Source organism: Myotis daubentonii, chromosome 8 (assembly GCF_963259705.1).
Source record: "Myotis daubentonii chromosome 8, mMyoDau2.1, whole genome shotgun sequence".
Taxonomy (NCBI): domain Eukaryota; kingdom Metazoa; phylum Chordata; class Mammalia; order Chiroptera; family Vespertilionidae; genus Myotis; species Myotis daubentonii.
This window is the reverse complement of record NC_081847.1, coordinates 65,694,269-65,708,074: the sequence shown is the minus strand read 5'-3', so window position 1 is coordinate 65,708,074 and position 13,806 is coordinate 65,694,269. Positions and strand designations below refer to the sequence as shown.

At 44.7% G+C, this 13,806-nt stretch overlaps 2 protein-coding genes across 11 annotated transcripts in view; both read right to left on the bottom strand.

The window, feature by feature from the left end:
• The window catches only part of LDLRAD4 (low density lipoprotein receptor class A domain containing 4), a 337,872-nt gene that overhangs the window by 32,390 nt on the left and 291,676 nt on the right, over nucleotides 1-13,806 (bottom strand). Inside the window, exon 1 of one of the 10 annotated variants that reach the window (XM_059706723.1) lies at nucleotides 2,997-3,248. The exons of 8 other annotated variants lie outside the window; for them this stretch is intronic. Coding sequence is in view for 1 of the 2 variants with exons in the window: in XM_059706721.1 (XP_059562704.1) it covers nucleotides 2,283-2,352 (70 nt within the window). In the remaining variant the exon portion in view is untranslated. Of the gene's footprint in view, nucleotides 1-2,282; nucleotides 2,441-2,996; nucleotides 3,249-13,806 lie in introns of those variants that run through there. One more of the 10 variants, XM_059706721.1, reaches the window with a different exon arrangement.
• The window catches only part of RNMT (RNA guanine-7 methyltransferase), a 219,620-nt gene that overhangs the window by 91,084 nt on the left and 114,730 nt on the right, over nucleotides 1-13,806 (bottom strand). The gene's annotated exons all lie outside the window — the stretch shown is intronic.

The window sequence follows — 13,806 nt, the reverse complement described above, 5'->3', positions numbered from 1 at the left end:
GCCTGCATTGCCTTCCTCTCTGTCTTCATGGGCAGAGATGGGTGTGGTGAGAAGATGACAGCCTGGGGGTGTCTTACTCTTTATTTATGGCTCTGTGACACTTTTTAAAGTGCTGAACGTTCCTAAAGGCTAGTGGATTTTTCCCTGAATCCTACAGAGACTGGGTGGTGGGGGCAGGAAGATGGGTTGGGGCAGGAGTTGGGATCCACATAGACTATAATTGTCTCAAGTTTGTGAACTGTTAGTATAAAAATACTCTCGGAGACTTTAATGGTTGAATGAAAATTCACACTCATTGGTTGGGGCGGGGGGGGGGGGAATTCAGCCTGTGCTATAAGAATAACTTCACAGCTTAAAGGTCAGAAGGCAAAAGAGTAAGAGCTGTAATCGTAACGATTATATTATATGCAGGGTGGGGCAAAAGTAGGTTTACGGTTGTGAGTACGTGAAACAGAGTTTACTCTTGTATTATTACTTATTAATTACTGTATTATTTTCTACATGAGCAACTGTAAAATAAGCCTCCTTTTGCCCCACGCTGTATTCTGAACTTTCTTTTCCTCGGGGTGGGTTGGCTACTCTGATCTATCCTACAACAAGCAGAACAACAGGAGGGGAAAAGAGCCACCCAGATTTGGAAGTACCCAGATTTGGGTCACTCCCGGCGCCAGCTTCCTTAGAACGTCTCTCCTAACTCCTTGCTGATGGGCTCTCTACCCCTGGGGGGCTCCCCCGCATGCATTTGAACCCTGGCACAGCACTTATCACTGTCTTGTTGGTGTCTATTTTCCGGTCTTCCTCCCCCATGGAGTGAGCCCTGGGACAGCAGCCTGTTCTGTAGCATCCTCAGCAGGTAGCAGGCACCTGGCACAGGCCGGTGCTCGTTACAGGTAACTGAGGAAGAAATCCCTGAAGGAAGGGGCCCCAAGGACCAAGTCATATTTGAACGGTGCCTAGCGCAGAACCATATTCCACTAAACATTTATTGATGACTTTAGTAGAAAAGTTTTGCTAAAGTTTTCATATTCTGTAACAATTATTCAACGATTGCTGCTTCCTCTAGGCGGCGTGAACTGTCCCTGGAAAGATCCTGGGTCTGCTACAAGTGACCTGTGTATAGAATCCTACTGATAGTCACATATTTATAATGAACATTTTGCATGATAATGAAGGTGGGGATGTTCCTATGATCTGTAGGGGAGAGATGAAAGCACAGCATAAATGGCACAGGGCCCTCGGAGGGCAAGGTATGGCCCGGGCACATCTGCCGGACTCCGGTCCGAGGCCAGGTGCCTTTGATGGCACTGGCAAGCAGGCAGTAGTGAGAGACAATCAGGTTGACCATTTAATCCCCAGAATGCAGATACTGTGAGTCCATCTGGCTAGAACAACATCTTTTTAATTTACTGAGGTCTAAGCACTCATCCAACACAACTTTCCACTATGCATTTCAGAATCTAGAGTTTCGTGATCTCTTCACAAAGAAATTTAGCTAAATATGTTCCAAAGATAACTGGCAGGATTTTCTGAAAACACAGCAGAGCAGCAAGAGCAATTTAGGACCTTTGAAAAGTCTATCCCTCTGCCAGGCTATAAATGGGAAGAGATACCTGGGTAAAACCATAATTCCCTCTATATAATTCATTTGAAGTCCACCCTCACCCAGCCCCACATTATTAAATTAGAAAAGTGTCTCAGAAAATAACAGCTGCACCAGTAACTGTCTTGTTCACAGTTGAGAGCAGTGGGTTGTGAGTGCTCCCTGGCCAGCAGTCAGTCTGTCTGTCTCCCTCTCAGAGTCACAGGTCTTTCCTAACATCTACTGTTACTGCCCTGGTGCCTGAGAAACTACCCAGGGAACCACCCACATCCTGAGGAATGCATCTTTTCTTTAAAATGCTGTTTTTAGTGACTCAGGGTGAAAACAAAGCACTCACGAGTGAGTAACAATATCCAGGGGAGGTCTCAACCTCACTCCCAGAGCACTTGAGAACCCCAAACTCCAAAGCAACAAACCTATGTATTTATGCACAACATCTCCAACATAAACAAAATGATTATAGAGGAGGGAAAAAATGAAAAAGCCCAAAATACATCTTCCTAAAGAGAGTCGAGCCCCGAAGTGTTCTCAGAGCTGACAGACCCACCCCCACCCGACCCCACCACCACGTAGGGAGACACAAACTTCTTCTCTCAATTCTATCCTCAGACTAAACTCCAAGAACAACCACAACCAGCCCCTGGGAGCAGGCAGCACCCACAGCTGGCCTTTGGAAGTGTACCTCTTTTCAAGAACAGGTCTTTAAACGGGGCCTCCTTCAGTGTGCTGTTGCTCAGGTGGTCACTGGACATAATCGAGTCCTTTGCAAGGGGGAGTCCAACCGTGATGCTGCCCCCCCAGTTCAAAGCATCCCTTCAGCCTCAGGCAATCTCCTCTCCAGGCAGCTCAGAGGTGCAGTTATAGCCAGCGAGATGTGTGTGTGTGTGTGTGTGTGTGTGTGTGTGTGTGTGTGTGTGTCTTTCTACTGTATCAGCGGGGCCCAGCCCAGGTGCTAGACTCAAATGCTGTGGCTCCGACCGCAGACTGTGGCTACCAATTATCAACTGCCATCCACAGAAACCGGGAGCTCTGCGGCAGGAAGTCGCGGGTGTCACAGAGCAGATAACAAGTACAGGGTCTGAACTCCTGAGAGCATCTGAACACCCAGGGTTTTAAACAGCCACACACAGCAATTGTTGGTTTGCATTTCTTGTGCGTGGCCTCAGACGGGACATGTTACACACACAGATGAGTGGAATGCTGCTAGACAGATCATCTTCTGGTTCAATTACGCCCAGTAATCTTTTTTAACAGGCAAATATCAAACCAGACAAGAGAGAAAGGGGAAATCTACAAATCTCAATCCAATATTTCTCCCCATGATTTCTGCTAGAGGCTTTCAGAGTTGAAGAAATGGAGAGAGGGTGGGGGGAGAGAGGGTGGGGGGAGAGCTTACCGAGGCAGCATGCAGCAGCATGTGTAAACAGGCAGGGACGCTTAGCCACTCATGCTTTTCTGCTGTGAATCCAGCCTCAAGAGCACGTCCGGGCTCAGAGCGCACGCCGTGTCCCTCACGGCAGGAGCCAAGCTGTGGGCTGTCCTCTGGGTCCTCTTCTCCCCAGAGTCTCTAACTGATGGGAGCAGCGTGCGTGGCTCCTGCAGCTAGGCTCTGCACTGGCAACTAGCAAAGCCATAACCACAGCAGGAAACACTCACAGTTTCTCTCCCCCTGCTTCTCTCTCTCTCTCTCTCTCTCTCTCTCTCTCTCTCTCTCTCTCTCTCTCGTCATCATTATGTCTCCATGCATGGTAGTACAAATATTCCCCAGAGAATCCTCTACAGTCAGGACTCTCAATCTTCCTGTGCAATTTTAGTTTACAAGGTTCAGAAATTGCAGAAAAACAATCTCAGGTAATGAGAAAAGGCAATTCAAACACTAAAGCAGAGCCATATCTCAGGAGGGCGCTTTTTCCTGGTTCATTTTGTGCAAGCTCAGCCTCTTTTCCCCCCGAGGTCTAACCAGTTCGGTTCATGTGTGCATAAAACATCTCCAGCGCATTCTGATGCCCCGGGCTGTGTGCAGAGACTTCAGAGAAGGCTCGGTGTCTGTCACCACACTGTACCGAAAAAGTCCTGCTGTGGCCTCAGAGAAAAGGGCAGCATGCCACGGGAATATTGCAAATAACCCCAGCCACAAGCACTGCTCTGTGACCAGAATAGCCTTTGTTTTTCCTTATTTAGGGTAAATAGCAATGATGTGGACCATAACAATAGTTTTGGCTGTAGGAGGAGTTGTCAAAGCAAAACTAAACTGTTGGTTACTGCCAGCATTAGAAACAAGAATAGTTACGTCAGCAGCTGGTCCCTGCTGTCTGTCACCTGGGGCCATGGAGAGCGGCTGGGCCTGATGTCACCTCTGGTCCTCAGGTTGGCGAGAAGACACCACTCTCTCATGTTCTAATGACTGGGGTGAGGTGGGGGGAAGGGGGCAGGAAAGGAACAAAAGAATCACCAAGAAGATTTCCCCAAGATTTCATGTGGATAAAAGACATGGGAATTTCAGCAGGAAAATTAACAGTTGTATACATTTGCATATGCCAATCAAGACAGCCTGATTTTTCTGGAGCCATTTCCATATTTAAAATGTAACTCCCCTCTCTTATGTTATCCTTTTCCCAGACTTCTGCTCAGAGTCACGTAACTGGGTGAATGAAGAGGGCCAGGCTCCAGCGACTGGGCTGGGGCTTGGTCACCCAGCTCAGGGAACCTCCTCCGAGGACAGCTGGCCTCAGGAAGCATGGAGAGCCGCTCCTGCTGCAACTGGGCCTCTGGGCTCTCCCCGTCCTGCAGCCCTGGGTCCTCGCTGTGCGGAAATGGCAGTTTCTGGGAAGTTTAGTCGTGGTGATAAGATCACTCTGGAATCAGGTCCTTTGAGAGGGGTATTCACAAGATTGCATATGACTGTCATGCGGGTCTATCATTGAAAATTTGAGATTTTGTCAACATACGGGACTTGAAAATCTGTTCTGTCATTTGCTAATAGACATATTAGCATTTTCACATGGTGGCAAATAGTCCTCTTTGGGGACTATTATTTAAATTGCAAATTTCATGGATTAAAAAATCAAGATATTTTTCATTTTTAATGGCTGCAGGGTATTCCACTCTGCCTTACACATTTATTTTGTTTGGCTAACGTCCTCATCAACTGGGCATTTGGGTTATGGGAAATTGGTCTTAATTAAGCTCCTTGTTCATTCTGCTTAATCATGCTCAGCATTTAATCTGTTTTTAAAAGTCACTTTAAAAGTCTTTGACTTTATGGATGACACCTTCTTTTCAAAACACTGCCCACACCTCGCAGCAGGCTGGCTGGCATGTGCTGTGCTGTTCTCGGGGCGGAGGTGAGTGTCCATCAGAGCCACGGGGCTGTGTGTCACGCGTGTCTGCCTGCCGCTTGGTTAACTCGGCACTACACCATTTTCCCGCATTCACCGAAGGGCTGTGGGGCTAAGTCACCAAGTGGTGGTTTTAATTTCGTTCCTATTCCCTTTTAAGCACCAGCCTGAGGAGAATGCGTTGGGAAGAAACTCATGACAAACATACTATTTTTTCCCCTTTCTATTGAATTTATTGAGATGACACTAGTTAACAAAATTATACAGGTGTCAGGTACACAATTCCACACACATCATCTGTACACTGTATTGTGTGTTCACCACCTCAAGTCAAGTCTCTGTCCGTCACCCTGTTTCCCCCCGACACCCTCTTCCACCTTCTCCCAGCCCCCTAAACATCTTATTCTAGCTGGTCACGAGGATATGTGGATCATGGGGGCCTTTTAAATAAATGCCAATATTTCTGTCCCCCTAATTCAGGGAAAATGGCAGCATGCACAGCAGAAGGGCATGAGAAGAAATAAGTCTGCTGAACAAAAAACGTGCAAGTAGGAAAGTGTAAAAAAACATGTGCCTTCAAGGAATCTTTCCTCTTTGTCTTTAAATATGCATCTTTAAAAGGAGTACTCTGACGGCTGATTTTACTAATGTAAGTTTGGTGTAGTTAATAAATGTCCCCAAGCTGTGAGAGGTTTCCCTGTGTACAGCAGAGGCCTGGGGAAAGGTGCAAGGGAGGGTAACTAAGACAGATATTTGCACAAGGGTCTGTTGATAGCAACAAGGACCTCAAGAGCCTCTGCCTTCGCAGGCTCACTCTACCAACATCTTCCAGGTTTCCTATATAAAGGTCTCAGTTCATTACTTCATCTGATAAATATTTACTAAGTGGTCACAGTCTTCAGGAGGAAATATATTAGACCTTCCATGTAATCCGACAGACAAGCATTTACTGTAGAGCTGAACTCGTCTTAGGTTCCATCTGTAGAAAGTAGCTTATTTAAGGAACTGAACCAGCTCTAAGGATTGGCTTCCAGCCCAGATCTGACTATGACAAGCTGAGGTGGCTGGAAGCGCCTGTGTCCTGAGTGGCCAAGAGAGGCAGCACAGGGCAGGGATGTTAGCTCTTGGGCAACTCAGAGCTCATTAGCTTCCGAAAAAAATCTCTGGGTGATAAAGGGGTGCTCTGCTCTACCAGAATCTTTCTCTGTCACATACAACCTGGGTTAGCATCTAGCCTGGCCCAGTCCTCTGCCTGAATCACCGTGGGCTTCTCAGTCATGCCCTGCTGTCCACCCACCCACCCCATTCTCCCACCTTCAACAGTATCCCAGTCAAAACAGAGTTTTTCTACAGAAACAGACCATTTGGAGAGTTTGAATACCTTTACAATGGTTACACAGCATAAAATTAGCATGTAAAAACATTTACAAAGATCTACTGTTCCGTTCTAGAAACTTTCGAGTACCATAGTATATCCTTTATCTTCATACAACCCTGAGAAACACATTTTCTTTAAATATTTTATTGATTTTTTTACAGAGAGGAAGGGAGAGGGATAGAGAGTTAGAAACATCGATGAGAGAGAAACATCGATCAGCTGCCTCCTGCACACTCCTCACTGGGGATGTGCCTGTAACCAAGGTAGTACATGCCCTTGACCAGAATCGAACCCGGGACCCCTGACTCCCCAGGCCGACGCTCTATCCACTGAGCCAAACCGGTTAGGGCATTCTTATTCCCACTTTATAGGGAGGGAGCTGAAGTCTCAGAGAGGATGCTTTGTCCAAAGTCATGTGGCTGCTAAGAGGCGGCTGGGAGTCAGAACCCTGGGCAGTCTGACTCAGAAGAGCCTCCCACCCACCCATCACTCCGCTCAGTGGGCCGTGAACTCAGAATTAATTATCTGACAGCCAACAAACTCAAATCACCTGAAGCTAACCAGCGGATGTTAGCTGATTTATATGAACTTATTTGGATAATGTTAGCCTGATTGCCTGATTCCTTTTAGGAACTAACTTGCAAATCCATGTTAAAGACCCTGTATCTTCACGTGTTGCCAGAGGCTCTCAGAGCCGTTTTATATGTCTCTTATGCCTGTTAATGTGACTCCTGTTAAGAATTGATGGTCCTGTCCATTACAAATTCTCATTCTTTGAGGTTTATGACTGTGCTATAAAATTCTGCTCTGAGATGAAATTTTCCACATAAAAATTAAGCCCTGGAATTTGGCCTTTAGAAAACACAACAGTATATTTTAAGTAAGGCTGCTATGCTTAAAGTCACGAGGATTTTAAAAGAACACAAACTTTGTGCTCCTGCATACTCAAAACACAGTAATAGTTTGTCTGATATTTGTGGACATTAGCCTACAGCATAGAATAATTTTATAATGTATTCTTGGTGCTTAAAGATTTTAACACAGAGAGGTTCTTATGTAGAAACCTGAATGCTCTGCACGTGATCCAACCGCAGTACTCGATTCCCCATCATTTTGTACAAATGTCAGCAAATATAAAATATGAGACACGATGGAGCTAGCAAGAGAAGGTGAATTAAAAGTGTATTAAATAAATTAGTTTAAATCAAATAGCCTTGAAATAGGTTCCTAATATGCAACAATAATCCTGAATTAACAACAGACTTTGAAGTTTACCTTATGCATTATCCATGCTGCTACAGTATTTTTTCCTCTAATGGAAAAAAGAATTACATGTTATTCTGCATTTATGGCAATATAGATTTTCATAATGGCTAAGCTGCTCCTAATACGTGGGTTATCCACCTTTTAAAACTGCAGCTACTCTTCCAAGTCCCAGAAGAAAATGAAAGGCAGTATAAAATTTTTATAGTGGCTACATTCAGGGGCCAGTTGGATCCAAGTTTGGGCTCTAGTCCTGCTATCTGACTATGTCAGCTTGAGCTAAACCACTGTTTTCTCATCTTTAAAATGAGGCTAAGAATACCCACATCATAAGGTGATTAGGAGGATAAAATGAAGAGCACATATAACCCTTGCTACTCCAAGGGTGGTGCACGGACCAGCAGCAGCACTGTCACCCAGGAGCTGGTTAGAAAGGCAGGGGCCTGTGCCCAGCCCTACTAAACCAGAGCCCGCCTTTGAACAAAACCCCCAGGTGATTCATTTGCACATCAAAGCATCTTCTGAAACTTTGGTTTAATCCAAACTCCTCATTTGGACTAAATGAGCAAACCTGGGGCTCCGACAGTTTGTGTCTTTTGCACATCACACGGAGGAAACGAGACTGGAATCCAGGTCTCTGGTTTTGAACCAAAGTGACTGCTACTCAATAATGACTTTAACAAATGGTGCTCAGCACGCAAGTTCTTGTGTGCACCTGTGTGTAAAATCATAATGCGGCCCTTCTGGGCTGAGGGCAGGGCCCAGTCCCACACAGGACAGGTGCTGCTTGCTGTCTTCCCACCTGTGCTGGCGGGCTGTTCCGGATCCATCCACACCCTGTAGGAGAGGCGGTAGGGGTTGACGGTGCTCTCAGGGCTCATGAGAATGGCAAAGCCAACCAACCTATGCTAACAGAGGCTCTGGTACCAGAATACAATTTCTAGGATAGTTGGCATTCTTTATAAAATCTCCAGAAGTCCCTCAGGAACTCTGGATACCATATGTTAAGAAAGAATTCTAATTTTACCTTTTGGGAAAAACTCAAGTGCTATGAGAAGACTCTTCCTAAAGACAGAATTATGAAGATGCCATTGGTTCACCGCTATGAACCTGGCCCGACTCCCTCATGTCCTCCCTGGCCTCCCTGCTCCCTGAGAGAGCCAGATGAAAGGAGAGTAGAGTCCTGGCACTGGAGAGTTCTGGAAACAGTGTTCCACTCCTGGTGCATGTGTTCTGCAGGTAGTCAGCTGCCGGCACCCCAAACTGTCTTCCCTACCAATAAGGCTATTCACATAACTGACACATCAGCAAGGGGAAGCTCTTGAAGGAGTCGTGGAGGTGATCTACGCTAGGCCCTCTGCATGTCAGGTGACATATGCACATATTCTATATAAATCATACTAAGTATTTTAATATTTAAAATATTCAATGTGGTGACACAGAAAAATATTTTATTCTGCTTTTCAAATATAGTACATTTCTTGATTTCATCCAAAAGCTGTAAGGCTGAATATCCTTCACAAGTCATCCAATTTCTGGGTAGATCCTAAAAAATGAAGCTCAGATGTTTTAACTCAGATCCTAGACACTACTATTGTATTCCCAGGTCTTGATTCCTTAAAAACTGTACCTGCCCCTTGAGATATGGGAACCACACTGACATCAGCACTGCAAACACTGCATTTTTTGTGCACAAACAGTATATGGCACACATGTGGCATCCACAGTCGGTGTGTGTGGTTCCGACATTACTCAACGGCACTGATCGTTATTCCTGAAGACTGTCAGACAGTGGTCCCTGCCATCGCACGCATTTCCTGGACAGCCTGACTCTGGACGAAGGGCCACACTATCATCTCTGGAGCTTCTCTTTGTCTTGCCTACACATTCTCGGATGTGTCCAGTTAATTCTAAGACCTTCAGATTCCTGGCTTTCTCAAAAGCATTCATTTCCTCAGAATGAGATAAAGTCACAGCACGTGCGAGGGTGTTAGTTAGTGGATTAGAGCATAGGCTAAGGCAAGCACTGGAAACATACAAGTTAATCCAAAACTACGCCAGAGCTATATAACTAGACTCTGTTTAATCTCTGGCACTTTAAGACTGGTCTAGCACATACATGCTTTAAACACAAGAATCACAGCTCTCTGGTACCAGGTCGCCTTTGGAAACATGAAGCGAATTCTCATTTATGTCAGTGTTTAGAGCTGAGCACTTACTATGTGCCACTCACTGTGAGGGGACAGGGGATACAAAGAAAACCAGGAACTGTCCTTGTCCCTGACGTCTCCAGTTCATGTCCTGAGCACTAGCTAGTGACACAGTGAGACTGATGTGACTTAGTGCAGTACGCGGCAGAGTGCTCAGCACAGAGCAGGTGAATGAACAAATGAATAAATGTATGGGGTCCTCTAGGAGCATACAGCAGGGACACTTAACCCAAATGATAACAATAATAATAGCTAACACATAGCACTTACTATGTGCCAAGCAGCACTCCAAAGCAAGTACTCATTTATTTGAGCCTTACAACTATCATATGAGATGAGCACTAGTTATTACCCCAGTCTTACAGAGGAGGAAACGGAGGCACAGAGAGGTTATGTGACTTGCCCTATGTCACGCAGCTAGTTAGTGGCAGTGCCAGAACTTGAACCAGGAAGTCTCACTTCAGAATCTACTAACCGTTAGTCAGGCTAACTCTAAACGTGGCTGGTTCAGAGATGACCCCTGAGCCAAATCCTATTTTTGGAAGGACCTTGATCTAAGGGTGGGGCAAAAGTAGGTTTACAGTTGTTAATATGGAAAATAATACAATAATTAATAAATAATAACACAAGAATTAACTCTGTGTTTCACATACTCACAACTCTAAACCTACTTCTGCCCCACCCTGCATAAGCTCCATTTAAAGGATTCAAGAAATGAATTCAAGAAATGAATTCAAGAAATGAATTCCTTCTCTGAGACCAAGGCTCCTGGAAAGGCTAGAAGTGCACTGAGCCCACTTAACTCCACCAGCGGAGAATGAAGTCCTCCCCATCGCAGGGAAGATACTTGGAAGCAAACTTAACAACTGAAGCACTGGGCAATTCTCCTTTACGTTAAACGAAACCTATCTCTGGCAAATGAGGACTATTGTCTTTTATGACTTTCCTTTTCATTGGCTCCAAACAGATGAAGTGGCTGGCTCTGTACTGTATAAAAAGGTAAGTAAAAATAAATGTAGATATTCATAAAAATCAGAGTTTTCCAGAAAAAAAGCACCCCTTCCTTCTTGTTTTCTATTTCTAATTTATTGTGTCCATAACACTTTCTTTTCTTTCACTCAAAATGTCCTTTTGGTGTAGGGATTCACTGGAACCTATCCTAATACTAAACATTATAATGTGCCTGAAGAAATTGCTGTTTAATATCTTATTCATTTGTGAATTGAAAAAGTATTGAAACTAAAAGATAATTTTTATTTTTTAAATATATTTTTATTGATTTCAGAGAGGAAGAGAGAGGGAAAGAGAGCTAGAAACATCAATGATGAGAATCATTGATTGGCTGCCTCCTGCACGCCCCCTACTGGGGATTGAGCCCACAACCCTGGCATGTGCCCTTGGCCGGAATCGAACCTGGGACCCTTCCGTTCGCAGGCAGAACCACTGAACCAAATTGGCTAGGGCTAAAAGATAATTTTTAAATACACTTTGATGTCAGTCATATTTCTTTGTTTAAATGAGGAATCAATCTACATAGGCAATGAAATCACCACATGGAAACATGAAGAATTTAGGTGCACATACCAGGCCTGTGATTACCAAGATAATGAAGATAACGTGGGCTTTATGAGAACATCATGCCACCATGAAACAGGCAGAAACCAAAATAGTTAGGAAAGCAAGAACCCACTGCTCCAAAGGCCTGAGAGGGCCTTTTATGTGGATAAGGAGAAATGTGGCTTTGTTTTGATTAAAAGTGACCTTAATCAAGTCTGTTATTCTCAACAAAAACATCCAAATTAGGAAAGCAATAAAATATATCAAAATAGAGTGGCAATAATAAAAATCTTCAGAGTTTCCACAGGAAGAATGGGTTTCTGGCACAAACTCACTTAATCTTGGTTATACAAATAAAACTGAATTTTTAAAAATTTAAAGAGCTAGAATGATAATATTGTCAACATCTTTACAATATTTTTCTCGAAATATACCTTACAGAAAAACTTTTAAAAATTGTCTACTGTCATTTAGTATGCTGAGAGGCAACTACAGCCTTACAAAATGTATCCTACATAATAAAACCCTAATATGCAAATCGACCGAACAGCGGAATGACCAGTTGCTATGCCATGCACTGACCATCAGGGGGCAGATGTTCAATGCAGGAGCTGCCCCCTGGTGGTCAGTGTGCTCCCACTGGGTGAGCACCGCTCAGCCAGAAGCCGGGCTCAAGGCTGGCAAGCACAGTGGCGGTGGTGGGAGCCTCTCTCGCCTTTGCTGCAGACGAGCGGTAAGGAGCAAGGGGTCCTGGACTGCAAGAGCCCCGGACTGCAAGAGGGATGTCTGACTGCTTCCTTAAGCGGACATCCCCTGAGGGGTCCTGGACTACAAAAAGGTGCAGGCAAGGCTGAGGGACCCTCTCAACCCCCAGTGCACAAATGTTATGCACCAGGCCTCTAGTTTCTTAAATAATAAAGCTTTAAAATTGAAATCAGTCCTTGATTCATGGGCAGCAGAATAGATGTTGTGGTAGTGTCACCTTAGGTGACCTTTAGTTGGAGCATAAGCCTGGCTAGCCACTTCAGAGGTGCAGGCTACACAGGGGCTGTGCAGAGGTCTTGGGCATTCTGGGATCCAGGTCTGACTCTCAGACTCCAACTGGCTACCCAGCATGTGTGGTGGCAGTGTCCAGTGTGGGAGGTGGGCTGAAGGCTGTAGCACCTCCAGGCTTCCTGCAGCTCCCTGCGTCCCCACTACCAGAGACAGTCCATTGGAGTGCCAGGATGTCTCCCCCATTGGCCAAGATGATACAGGGGAAGGTTCTTACACTGAGCATGCCAAAAGCTAGAAAGGTGACTGGATAGGACCCTGGCATGGCACACCAAAAGCTAGCAACAGAGGGCTTTATAAGAACAGCGGGCTTGAGCAGGAAGCGGGGATGGTCTTTGAGACGAAAGTTCACCATTCTCCCAGGTTGCAACATCTGAATAAAACGTCTTTCCTTTTGTAGCAGCACCTATCTCATAAGTTTGGCTTTCATTGGGGCAGGCAGCCAAACGTGGGTTTTTGGTTACATCAGCAGGCATGAAAACATTAATCTCATTGTATGTCTCCTTCAAAGCTTCCTGGTGACCAGGTGCATTATCAATGAGCAGTAATACTTTTGAAAGGAATCTATTTTTCTAAGCAGTAGGTATCAATAGGGGACTTAAAATATTCAGTAAACCATGTAGTAAACAGATGTGCTATCATCCAGGCTCTGTGGTTCTATCTATAGAGGACAAATAGAATAGATTCAGCGTAATTCTGAAGGGCCCTAGGATTTTCAGAACAGTAAATGAGCACTGGCCTCAACTTGAAGTTACCAGCTGCTTGAGTCCCTAAAAAGAGAGCCAGCCTGTTCTTTGAAGCCGGGCATTGACTTTTCCTCTCTAGGTATGAGAGTGCTAGATGCCATCTTTTTCTAATATAAGGTTGTTTTCATCTACACTGAAAATCTGTCGTTTAGTGTAGTCACCTTCATTAGTTACCTCAGCTGCAGCTTCTACATCAGCATTTGCTGCTTCACCTTACACTTTTATGTTATGGAGAGGGCTTCTTTTCTTAAAACTCATGAACCAACCTCTGCTGGCTTCAAATGTAGTAAACAGATGTGCTGTCATCCAGGCTTTGTGGTTCCATTTCTACAACTTCCTCACATATCTCAGCCTTCATAGAATTGAAGAGAGTTAGAGCCTTGCTCTGAATTGAGCTTTGGCTTAAGGCAGTGGTTCTCAGCCTTCCTAATGCCGCGACCCTTTAACACAGTTCCTCATGTTGTGGTGACCCCCAACCATAAAATTATTTTCGTCGCTACTTCATAACTGTAATTTTGCTACTGCTATGAATCGTAATGTAAATATCTGATATGCAGGATGTATTTTCATTGTTACAAATTGAACATAATGAAAGCATAGTGATTAATCACAAAAACAATAGGTAATTATATATGTGTTTTCCGATGGTCTTAGGTGACCC